The 12846-nt window shown below is 40.2% G+C and overlaps 2 protein-coding genes across 2 annotated transcripts; both read right to left on the bottom strand.

Moving 5' to 3' along the window:
* Positions 1-3530: 3530 nt before the first annotated feature.
* On the bottom strand, positions 3531-7991 carry LOC309702746 (uncharacterized protein). The gene is made up of 4 exons (XM_082527382.1): positions 7716-7991; positions 6646-6794; positions 5783-5947; positions 3531-5707 (listed from the first exon to the last, which is right to left on the bottom strand). The coding sequence occupies exons 2-4, from the start codon at positions 6700-6702 to the stop codon at positions 5507-5509; spliced, it is 423 nt and encodes a 140-aa protein (XP_082383508.1). The 5' UTR covers positions 6703-6794; positions 7716-7991; the 3' UTR covers positions 3531-5506.
* A 2430-nt stretch (positions 7992-10421) lies between these two features.
* Positions 10422-11875, bottom strand: LOC309702699 (DNA/RNA-binding protein KIN17-like). The gene has a single exon (XM_082527313.1). The coding sequence runs from the start codon at positions 11688-11690 to the stop codon at positions 10506-10508; it is 1185 nt and encodes a 394-aa protein (XP_082383439.1). The 5' UTR covers positions 11691-11875; the 3' UTR covers positions 10422-10505.
* Positions 11876-12846: the final 971 nt, after the last annotated feature.

The raw sequence follows: 12846 nt of genomic DNA, 5'->3' as shown, positions 1-12846 counted from the left end.
ACAATTAATAGTCTTTAAAGTGTTACCAGTGTGCTGCAGTGTGGTAATCATGAATTTTTTTTTTTTGTTTTCTTTTAAATTCGGTTGAGTTAACACTGATTATACGCAGGGCAGCAGCTATAACTGAATAATTACAAAATTGCTCTTCAAGCTACTCAAATGTACCACACGTGAAACATTCATTATTGAAAGTTAAAATGTTCAATCAAAACATAACACAGAACAAATGATTGTTGTACAAGAGTTTCACTCCTATTCACAAGAGCACCAGTCATTGGTAATTTACATAACAGCATTCTCTTGATGTGTGGTTTTAGAAATCTTCCTATCCAGCAGATATTAAATGTTTAGGACATTGAAGGAGATGATATCCAGACAGACCTGAAGAAGCACACCATGGGCATTTATGTCATCAACAAGGAGGATGGACAAAATGGACATTATGATTAGGGGTGGGTTTTTATAATCGATTCATCGATTAAAATCGATTCTGGCTTGGATAACGTAAAATCGATTCATTAAAATCCTGAATCGATTTTTTAATATAAATTTATTTTGTCCGAAATGCCAGAATCTCTGGTGACATCTCACAAAATTTCAAGAACCACCAAACAGTAAATGAGAGCAGGTACAGGGATTCTGCACATAGACTTAAACACACAGCGCAACCCGCGGATCAGAATCAGTTAGATGTCGCCTTTCTCACAGTCGGGGCTGAAAGCCGACAGCTCGCTGATCCGGGTCCGCGCTTTGTGTTCACGCCCTTTATGCGCTGATTCTAAAGCTGTTAGTTTGATCTCTCTCCAAACAATATTGACCGAACCAGCAGCAAAAGAAGATCCAAACGCTTCACATAAACATCGTCATGAATTCACTCTTTTACTGTTTTGCTTCCATTGCGATGCGCAGCTCTCTCTCTCTCCCCCCCCCCCCCCCCCCCCTCTCTCTCTCTCGAACAGTTTCGCTTTCTTCATTATTCGTTTGCTTGTTACGCACAAGTCTACTGTTGTTTACAGGCTGTCGGCCGCTGTTTTTTTCCCTTTTACATTCTTCCGAAAAGAAAACCTCATTTCTGCTGTTCAATACTGAACAAATTTAAACTTTTTAATATTATTCAAAATGCAAAATGCTTAGCCGTGTGTCTAATAAAAGCGCTGTAACGTCAGAGGCAATGTTCATTAATTAATGGTTTTCTTTCGTTTTTGATGTACTGCAGAATATTTTTATAAAATCCCAGGCCAGGAAAATCACCTTCATGTTTTTCTGTGTTTTATCTTCAGCTACTTTGACACAAAGGCATCTGCTGTGATGCTCACACCTTGGATAAAGTCTTGCGAGTGTCAGCTTCCTTTTTATAGATACAAAAATATGTAAATGTTCTGATCTGAATTATACTTCTGACTGTCAAAATTTCCCAGATTTAAATCGAATCGAATCGAATTAAATCGAATCGTGGATCGAATCGATTTGGGACCTTGTGAATCGGAATTGAATCGATTCTAGAAATCAGTGACGATACCCAGCCCTAATTATGATGACATTGGAATATTTGTTGAAGGGGAGATAGTCATGGACAACATTGGATCTCTGGCCCAAACAGAGAGCAGAGAAAATTTAGATGTGCAACTAAAAACATGCTTGCCATGTAATCCCCAAACATCTCTGAAATTGCTCTGCAAACTTCAGAGTACTTGTACTTCAGAAGTCCTGTGGGTACCGTAAAGACTCATGTATGCACACAAACCACATTTTTTTTGCAATCTGATCCTCTTTCTCTTGGCTGTTTCCTTCAGGGATCACCACAGTGAATGATCCACCTCCATCTAAGCATATGCTCTGCATCCTCTTAACTCACAAGAACTAAATTCCTGTTTTTCATTTCACTTTCAGAAGTTTTTTTTTCTTTTGTCCTGGATAAAAGAAATTTAATCATATATATTAATTGATATTAATAATATCAATATTAATAATCACAAGAACCCTTAAGATGAGATAGATAAACTTGTCCCTGCAATACTGTGACAAATACTGTTGTGATAAATATGTAAGGAATTTGCATGTACTTACCAAAATAACACCATCTTCTTGAATAAACAGTAACACATAAGGGGAAGAAAATCTGCCAGAAAAGGAAGACAAATAAAAAAATAAAATAAAAAAAAAACTTTAGAAAGACAAACAATTACAGTTTCCAAGCCATTAGTGCATTACTTCATGATACTCCCTTGTAACAAAACAAATCTTACTTGTGCCTCTGTGCAAACTACAGATGGCACGATACCACTTTTTTATGTCCGATACCGATATCATAAATTTGATTATCTGCCGATGCCGATATGAATCCGATATAGTGTATTTTATAATAAATAAAACTTTTTTATAAATATTTTGCTGCATTTTGTATAAGTTCATACTCAGTTTTAAAAACAAAACATTAAAGCTATTCTGTTATACCTGTATGCAAAAAATACACTGCACCCAAAATATTTTATACTTCAGCAATACTGATCAACCTAAAAAACTTACACCATCCTCCTTATTCAGGTATTCTAAACAGTACATAGAAATATTAAACTAACTAATAGGGCTGCCAACTCCCAGCAAAAATATTAGGAAACCACCCCGCACCCTCCGCCTGATAATGCTTAATTGACGTAATCTACTTTAATGCACAGAAATCAATTATTTTTCTATAATAATTAGATTCAATATTTTTCTTCAATACAGTTGCAGACAGCGCAGATGGTACCTTCCCAAAGGAAAAAGTGCTGTATGTACTACTATTACTAGGGTATATATTAGACTTAATATTTACTACATACAATAATGGATCTCTATACATTTAACCAGATCACCACTTTGGTAGTAAGATTTAGAATAATTATTTATTAAAAGCTAGACATTTTAAATGAGAATAAGAAAGAAAATTATGTCTTTGTGCCCCCCTTTCCCTGTTAATGCCCTACCTGGCCCTCTGGCAAAACTTTGCTAGATCCGCCCCTGCACAGTTACCAGATGTCAGCTACATAGAAAAGGATCCTGGTGTTATTTGTCTCTCATAAACAGTTCATAACTTCCCTTCAACTCATTCATGTGACCTAAAATGTAAACCTGTTTCTTCATTACCTGTTCAGCTCTAATGATTCAGTAAAAACTTCTCCTGCACTCAGAAAAATAAAGGTGCCAACTGGAACCAAAAGTGGTTCTTTAGACTGATGCCATAGAAGAACCTTTTTTGGTGCCACAAAGAACCTTTCAAACAATGGTTCTTTGAAGAACCATTTCTTTCAGTGGTTCATTGAAGAACCTTTAAAGGTGCCCCAAAGAACCATCAAGAAATGGTTCTTTGGGGCACCTTTAATGGTTTTTCAAAGAACCATTTTTAAAAAGGTCCTTCAAATGGTTCTTTAAAAGAACCATTTTAAAGAACCTTTTTTGAGTGGTTCTTTAAAAAAACATTTTAAATCTTTCAAAATAAAATGCATCATAAATTGAATTTGAGTAGGGTAAAAATAAATACGAGCACAGCATAGACATATATTAATGGTTTATTGTCATTTTGTAGTTACCAAAAGACAAAAAGGCATTTTAACCCTCAGCACAACATCACTACTAATACATGTCACATATTAGTGTTTTAAACAGTAATAATTAAATATATTTGCTATACTATAAATAAATATATATATAAATACTATAGCTACAGATAACACAACAATACATGTATTGTTTAATTAATAAAACATCAGAAAGTGATAAAACACATTAGAAATAGCAATAGCTTCATAACAGACCAATAAATCAACACATTTTCATCAGCAGATGTTTGCATGTTCAGTAAAAATATTTCAACAACAAGTTTATGATTAAAATGATCAATGAACTTTAGCATTACGCTATGTAATGTACTTTTCATGTTGTACTCATGGTCCTTTGTTAGTCCAGTTTAGGATAATGTCTCTGACGTATGTTTCATATCAAATACAGGGAGTGCAGAATTATTAGGCAAATGAGTATTTTGTCCACATCATCCTCTTCATGCATGTTGTCTTACTCCAAGCTGTATAGGCTCGAGAGCCTACTACCAATTAAGCATATTAGGTGATGTGCATCTCTGTAATGAGAAGGGGTGTGGTCTAATGACATCAACACTCTATATCTGGTGTGCATAATTATTAGGCAACGTCCTTTCCTTTGGCAAAATGGGTCAAAAGAAGGACTTGACGGGCTCAGAAAAGTCAAAAATAGTGAGATATCTTGCAGAGGGATGCAGCAGTCTCAAAATTGCAAAGCTTCTGAAGCGTGATTATCGAACAATCAAGCGTTTTATTCAAAATAGTCAACAGGGTCGCAAGAAGCGTGTGGAAAAACCAAGGCGCAAAATAACTGCCCATGAACTGAGAAAAGTCAAGCGTGCAGCTGCCAAGATGCCACTTGCCACCAGTTTGGCCATATTTCAGAGCTGCAACATCACTGGAGTGCCCAAAAGCACAAGGTGTGCAATACTCAGAGACATGGCCAAGGTAAGAAAGGCTGAAAGACGACCACCACTGAACAAGACACACAAGCTGAAACGTCAAGACTGGGCCAAGAAATATCTCAAGACTGGTTTTTCTAAGGTTTTATGGACTGATGAAATGAGAGTGAGTCTTGATGGGCCAGATGGATGGGCCCGTGGCTGGATTGGTAAAGGGCAGAGAGCTCCAGTCTGACTCAGACGCCAGCAAGGTGGAGGTGGAGTACTGGTTTGGGCTGGTATCATCAAAGATGAGCTTGTGGGGCCTTTTCGGGTTGAGGATGGAGTCAAGCTCAACTCCCAGTCCTACTGCCAGTTTCTGGAAGACACCTTCTTCAAGCAGTGGTACAGGAAGAAGTCTGCATCCTTCAAGAAAAACATGATCTTCATGCAGGACAATGCTCCATCACACACGTCCAAGTACTCCACAGCGTGGCTGGCAAGAAAGGGTATAAAAGAAGAAAAACTAATGACATGGCCACCTTGTTCACCTGATCTGAACCCCATTGAGAACCTGTGGTCCATCATCAAATGTGAGATTTACAAGGAGGGAAAACAGTACACCTCTCTGAACAGTGTCTGGGAGGCTGTGGTTGCTGCTGCACGCAATGTTGATGGTGAACGGATCAAAACACTGACAGAATCCATGGATGGCAGGCTTTTGAGTGTCCTTGCAAAGAAAGGTGGCTATATTGGTCGCTGATTTGTTTTTGTTTTGTTTTTGAATGTCAGAAATGTATATTTGTGAATGTGGAGATGTTATATTGGTGTCACTGGTGAAAATAAATAATTGAAATGGGTATATATTTGTTTTTTGTTAAGTTGCCTAATAATTATGCACAGTAATAGTCACCTGCACACACAGATATCCCCCTAAAATAGCTAAAACTAAAAACAAACTAAAAACTACTTCCAAAAACATTCAGCTTTGATATTAATGAGTTTTTTGGGTTCATTGAGAACATGGTTGTTGTTCAATAATAATATTCCTCAAAAATACAACTTGCCTAATAATTCTGCACTCCCTGTATATGTCATATCAAAACAAGCCCACACCTGCAGTTGTTTCAGTTTTTCACTGGTGTTTCCTGTCAGCTGGTCAACCTCACTCAGGCAGACATCCATATCAGCCAACCAAATGACAAGTTCCTCCCTTTGTGCTTCAAATCCCTCCCACTCTGAGACAAGGAGCTGAAAGAGAGAGAAAAGAGTCAATTATAAAGAAGAGAAAAGTGAAACCCTCCTCAGAAGGTCTGACTCGCATACCTGCAGTTGACCTGTGATGGACTCCAGTTTGGCGTTCACGTCATCCCTCGCCGATGCCAACAGCCGAGTCTGCAGGGTGCCCTGGAAGAGCTCAGTTAATGTTCGACTCCTCCTGGTCAGGCTCTCCAGCTGGATGAGCCGAGGTCTCCCCTCTCGCCGCTGCCTCTGAACACAGAAACACAAATTGCATCTGAAGCAGGAGGTGCAGATTTTTTTGCTATTCTTTTCTAAATCCAGGCTTGATCACGTGGAGGTATTTGGAAAACTTTTTTAGCCAGCGGACAACTGTTGTCTTGCAGAAAGTCAAATCAAACATATGCGATACACAATCAATTCACAAGAACACATAAAAAAATAAGTCCAGTTCTTGCCTGATTTCAAGTGAATTCTGCATCAAAACAGGGTGACAGAAGTAAAACGAGAGCACAAAGCCTCACTTTGTACAAGCCTGCTATTACAGTTCTCCTCTATGCAGACGACTTTCCTGTTTTCAAGGCACAACTTGGATCTGCTGTACGAATCTTATGGATACACACTAAATGAAACAATAGTGTGCATGACTCCAGATTCTGATCCCTCATCCTAATATGGTCCCAACATAGCAACAGCAATAATGCAAATGTTGAGGCTTCAAAATACAAAGTCCATAAACCAATGGCTGACATGGGTTTTATCATAAGGGTGATAAATATACAGATTTCAGTCTGTCTTAGAGATCTGATGTTCATTTACCTGCAGATGCACTATACGTACCTGCTCCATGGTTTTTCACAACATTTTGCACATCACTATTTAATACAGGAAGTACGTGAACTAAAACAAGTCATCGTTCTTTGTGAGAGGACCATATTAATGAAACAAACCTCAATGACATCATAGGGATCCCTAAAGATGCTCCTGCTGCTTCTCTTCCTCCTCATCCTAAGCTTCCTTCTCCTTGTCCTCGCCTTCCATCCAATTGTAATTCAACCTAATTGTGTTTCTCCCCCTCCTCTTCCTCATTTTGTTGGAGCTGTGAACACAATTAATGTGAATCTGGATTAATTTGTGCAAACAAGAAAAATCTACAGCTTTTTGGTCAGAGGTGCTCTTGTGATTTAAGCCGGGTAGAGTAGATTTATGTGTTGATGCTACCTGCTTCAGCTCTGGCTGCTGAGTGATATTTACACCCTGGCTGGATTACAAACTTTAACCATGTGCTGAACTTTGGCCCAGCGTTGATACCTCTTGTTAGTATAACGACCTCTTCTTAGCTTGTATGTATGATGTATGATGGTGGATAAATGAAATATACAAAAAAATTAACTATATTACAAAAGAACATCTACCTTGGAAACATCAAATGACCGGAGCATAACTTGTCAACTAGTCCGAAACTAAGTTATGCAGGAACAGTCAAAGACACACCTTCTCATGTCACATTTCTATTCATTTCTATATAATTCGATTAGACAATAAAGAGTCATCTAATCTAATTATTCATTCAAAACACTTATGCATAGCTGTATTTTATAAAGCTCATACAGAATTCAAGGTACAGGTTCATGTGAGTATTTAATGTACGGCTCAGATCTACAGAATTTCAGAGTTTCTAGAGCAGACACAGAGCTCACGTCACAACAGGCTTCAGGCGCCATTTTAGTGACTTTAACAATATATTACATTTTAATTTCGGTCTAGCTGACATTAGGTTATGTACGCAGCACGCAATTGAACCACATATTTTAGAAGCCAAAGGTTCAAATTAGCTGGGAGCAGCTTCACTTAATTATAACAGTGGTTTTGTTAGGAAAACCGTTGGATACTAAATTGCGTTGACCTCAACGGCTAACGTATCTAGCTAATCGCTACTGTTAGCACAACATCAACAGCAAGCTACAATGACGAGTAACAAAAACAAAACAGTAATAAGGTTTTAATGAAAATGTTTTACCTTTTCTAACAATCCCAGAATCCACAGCTTCAAAGTCCAGCAGGTACTGAAGACTGTTATCTGTTTCGCTGTCACAGTCCGTGAGTTTTTTTTCCCCGAAGGTCAAGGCCCGCCGCTCGCACACTCTGTCTGCGCATGCGCATCCCAACGACTGACCCCCTCCGTCCGCTCCCGGGAGGTTACAGTATGACCTGTTCTGACGTCACTCTCTCTCTCCCTGTCATTTATTTGGCTCGAAACACATATTAACAAATTGATCAGTGATGAACAACTACTCAGATCATTTACCTAAGCAGTGTGCTTTGTCAAAACGAAGTCTGTGTTCATTACACTGACATTCTGTCCTGCAATTGTTATTTACTTGTATTTTATAATTTGACTTTACATACTGCTGGGTGGTTTGTAAAGTTTACAATAACTAGTATTATCATTATGCTATATTTTCAAAAATATATAATAATCTCAAAAGTAATGCCTTGGAGTAGAAAATAGTAATGCTTTATTAAAATTTAAAACTAAAGTACAGTATTTGAATGTGTGTATTGTGTCTATTGTTTGCAAATATTTCTAACTTTTATTTGAATATTCAGTTTCCTACCATCTTCTCTTAAAGGGTAATTGCCAGGTATCCTGCCCTTCCCCTTCGCACACACATGCACACAAAGAAAACACACAGTATAATTCACAGCCTCATTATAGTGAATAAATATTTATGCCATTTACACCATCAAACTTAGATTGCTAAGGATAAAGAACCTTTTGTTCTTTAAAGAACCATTTGTAATAGCTGAAGAACCATCCACAAAATAAAAAGGTTCTTTGACGTATGATGGTTCTTTAAAGAACCATGAAGACATCTGAAGAACCACTTAAGAACCATAATTTTTCTGAGTGTGGTTTCACCAGTGTTGGGTAAGTTACTTTAAAATAGTAACTTAGTTACATTACTAGTTACTTCTCTCAAAAGTAACTCAGTTACTTCAAGTTACTCGTTACTTTCAAAGTAACTAGTTACTAGGGAAAGTAACTTTGGTTTTACTCAGAATTCTCTTGTTAATGTGTTGCTCCCATAACTTTGCAGTCTTCTAGCTTGCTTACTTGCCACAGTGCACTGTGCCACCGACCAATAGAAAGGAAAAAGATAATGTGCATATTTCCACGAGAGAAATCCCACGCCTGGACCGTCATTGACTGCTGCCATGATTCTAGCCTACGTCACAGCGTCATGTGCGCCTTTTACATCCAACACAAAAACTGCAGTCGTGGTGCTTTCGATTGTACTCAGAACTCGGAAATTCTGCCTTCTGAATAGGAAGATGTAGGTAACAGCAGACTGCAGATGAGCTGCATACAGGGCTGGACTGGGACAGAAAACTGGCCCGGGCATTTTGACTAGAGACCGGCCCACCATTATAGGAAAAATCATAAAGCCTTTGAATGAAAATAAACACTGTTGTGACAGTGATGTGCACTGTTCTGATGGTATATATGCATCAATCTATCAATCGTTTGTTGTAAGATTCAGATAATTATTTTTTAAAAGCTCGACATTTTAAATGAGAATAAGAAAGAAAAGTATTTCTTTGTGCCCCCCTTTCCCTGTTAATGCCCTACATGCCCCCCTGGCAACACTTTGCTAGACCCGCCCCTGCACAGTTACCAGCTGTCAGCTACCTAAAAAAGGATCCTGGTGTTATTTGTCTCTCAGAAACAGCTCATAACTTCAACTCATCCATGTCACCTAAAAGGTAAACCTGTTTCTCCATCACAGCTCTGATGATCCAGTAAGGACATCTCCTGCTTTCATCTTCATGTTTCCCTCTCACCAGATAACCAAACCGACATCATAACCAGCAGCTTTACAGCTGTGGCTCCAGCAAACATCAGCTGATACTAGAAATTAATATTAAATAAATTCTAACAACAGCTGATCAAGCTTGAACGTGCTGCTGTTGTTTAGCGCGACATCCACTGGTTTCCTCTTTCTGGCGCAAAGTGGGCGATAAACAAACAAGAGAGACGATCAGCTGATCATTGATCAGTTTTATGATTGAAGTAGAAACGGGAGAGGGAGGGGGAGAGAATGAGAGGAGAGGCAGCTGTGCAGCAAAGACACAGAATAACTCCAGCTTTGTGCCTTTTTCATTGCAGCTGAATTACGGGACAAACTGTTCCTTTTCACCTCAATAAGAAACGCTAATACTTCTCTGAATACCAGACGGGACGGTTGGCAACTCTAATAACTTATGAACAAAATAAAGTTTAACATCATTAACTTCATAGCACCACCCAGCTGTATAGAAACTCCGTCATGCTAGCTAGCACGCAGTACGGAAAAGGTCAGAATAACGAAAATAAACTCCACCTAAACTTGGTTCATATCTGACCCAGAGAGACTGCAGGTCATAACTTCTTACCTGAAGTTCAGTTCACACTTGGACCGGCGGCCGCCTCGGGTCCCTTTTCCTTCATCCACCTGCTGGCCTCCACCACTTGCTAACGTTACTGAATCTGTGGAAGCTCCGTGATAGCCACCACACGAAGTAACGAGTAACGACCCTATCTAAATCCCAGTAACGAGTAACGCGTTCCTGATTTTGGCATAATAACTAGTTACCGTGCTCGTTACCACAATAATAACGTAGTTACTGTAACGCGTTACTTAATAACGCGTTAGTCCCAACACTGGGTTTCACCTATTACACAAGAGATTCCCGGAGAATAAACTCTGACACAGTAGAGTCCTTCAGCTAAAAAGCTACCTGAGGTTTAAACAGGAAGTATGCTTATTCAGGCCAGTTTTGAGAAATCCTCGTAGGCAATGTCCACTCTCTTTCCTTTCTGAGGTCCAGAGTCAAGAGTGAGTGCAGCGCTGAAATGTTTTTCATCAATGCCCTCTAGCAGAGCCTCCATATCTCTGTAAGGACCATTCAGGATCAAAACTCGTTTACCTGGGGCAGGTATAACTGTCTCTAAGTGATTCTGGTCCAGTTTCAGTTTGTCTCCAGAGTCGATCATTTTTACCACTGCGGTGTATTTGTCTCGTACCTCCATGATGACAGCCTTCTTTTTGTGGTATTTCTCCCCCAGTCTTTTGGTGATTACTTTTACTATAATATTGGGCTGCAGCCAGTCATCAGTTCTCACCGGCTGCTGTTGTTGTTGTTTTTTCTTCTCCATCTCTATGATCTCCTCCAAAGCTGATTTCTTCTTCTTTTCCCCTCCTCTGGAGTCTGAGCTGGAGTCTTTCCTTTTTACTGAGGTCGAAGACGAAGATGATGCTGCTTTAAGCGCACTAGCACCCAGAACCGAACTTGATTTGGAGGGGCCAGTGACAGAAGAACAGGCACCCAAGTTGAAAGCAACTTTTTCTTCCTCACTCTCCCGTTTGAGCTCTGTGTAGACTGGAGTTTCATCAGTGCCCTTGCCTTCACGGCCTTTGCGGACCTGCTCCTCGATCATTCTGGCACTCCTCTCCTCGTCGTCAAGCTCCTGTTTCTTCTTTCTCGCCTGCTCCTCTTGGCGTCGGATGGTCTCTGGGTCGCGGTCGATGTACTGGATGTACCAGCCTTTGGGGGTTTCATCAACTTTGCAAAAACCCTCTCTGCCCAGCCACTTGGTGAAGTCGGTCAGAGTCTCCCACCGCGTTGAGTTCATATGGATGTGCTCCCGGTGACTGATGTACTCATTGTAGACGATGTTGTTGTGTACTCGCTTGGTCCCAAATCGTCTCCTGAGCAGCTCCAGGAAGTCACTTTTGAATTCATCTGAGAAGTAGTCCATGAACTTGGTGGGGTTCTCAGAGGCCAGCAGTAGCTGCCTCTGGTGGGACTCGGACACGCAGTGACACTTAAATCCGTTCTCGTCCCTGCATTGTTTCTGACACATCTGGCAATACCATCTCAACTTGTGTAGACCTTTGGCTTTTATTCGGTTGCTTATCGCTTTGGGTGAAAGAAAATCTGCTTTTCCCATTATGACTAGTTACCTTTAACACGAAACACTTTATAAAATGATTTAAAAAAAACGTTTTTCCTCGAAAAGCCGCTCAGACCAGCGCTCGCTGCTAGGGTAAACAGTTTCCGCGTGTGCTTCTACGTCATACCCTCGCGAATAAACGAAAAAACTTGCGAATGTCCAGTCTTGCCGCGGCCACTCGTTTTGATAGTCTCGATGCTACGAAGAAAAGAACCTAAGAGAAAATGTGGCCCGATCAGCTCAAAGCCTCGCTTATATTTCCGCAGAGCGCGCGGAGCTTCGTCACGCACCAATCGTAGAGAGGCTTACGGCAGCGCGCAACATCAATGCACTTTTCTCCAATGAGCAGCACACACTGAGGCGGGGCGATGCTCCACGTGGAGCCAGTCACCAATCACGAGCCGGAGCGGCACCGCGTCACAGCCAGTCACACACTATAAGAGCAGCGAGTCTCCTCTGTTCGCTACATTTTCTGCTCTTATCTTCCCCTCCGTTACCAGAAATCCACCGAGCTGCTGATCCGCAAGCTGCCCTTCCAGCGCCTGGTGCGCGAGATCGCTCAGGACTTCAAGACCGACCTGCGCTTCCAGAGACATCCAGCTGGCTCGCCGCATCCGCGGAGAGAGAGCTTAAGCTGCACGCTCTCCTACCAACAACGGCTCTTTTCTTTTTTTTTCAAAACTTTATTTAAAGTATACAAAGGTACATATAAAATGCACACACACATACAATTACATATACAAAAGCCATGATCACACACCACTCACCAAAGGAAACGAAAAAAGAAGGTCAAACAAGGAGGAAAATCGAGCATCTGAGTCCACGAAACACTTTTCAAAACTTACAATTTCAATACGTTCCAGGGGAAAACTTTCCCAAGTTTCAGGTCCATTGTTCGTCTTCTCCGCAGGTCTGTAATGATATGTTTACTCACCACATCACTACTTATCATCTTTTGTTCAAACACTCCTTTGGCACGGGTTTTCCAAATATGTGTGTTTATTACACACATTACTAACCAAAAGAGTCTCCTTTTGTCGTCACACATTTTTTCTTTAAACAAACCATATTTAACTGCTTTAATATTAACATCCACATCATAGCCAATCTCTGTCATCTTATGCCTGATCTCAGTTGTCCTATAACAATCCAA

This window comes from Aulonocara stuartgranti, assembly GCF_965226115.1.
Source record: "Aulonocara stuartgranti genome assembly, chromosome: 3".
NCBI lineage: Eukaryota > Metazoa > Chordata > Actinopteri > Cichliformes > Cichlidae > Aulonocara > Aulonocara stuartgranti.
The sequence above is the reverse complement of the archived record's forward strand: the minus strand, read 5'-3'. Positions and strand labels throughout refer to the sequence as shown.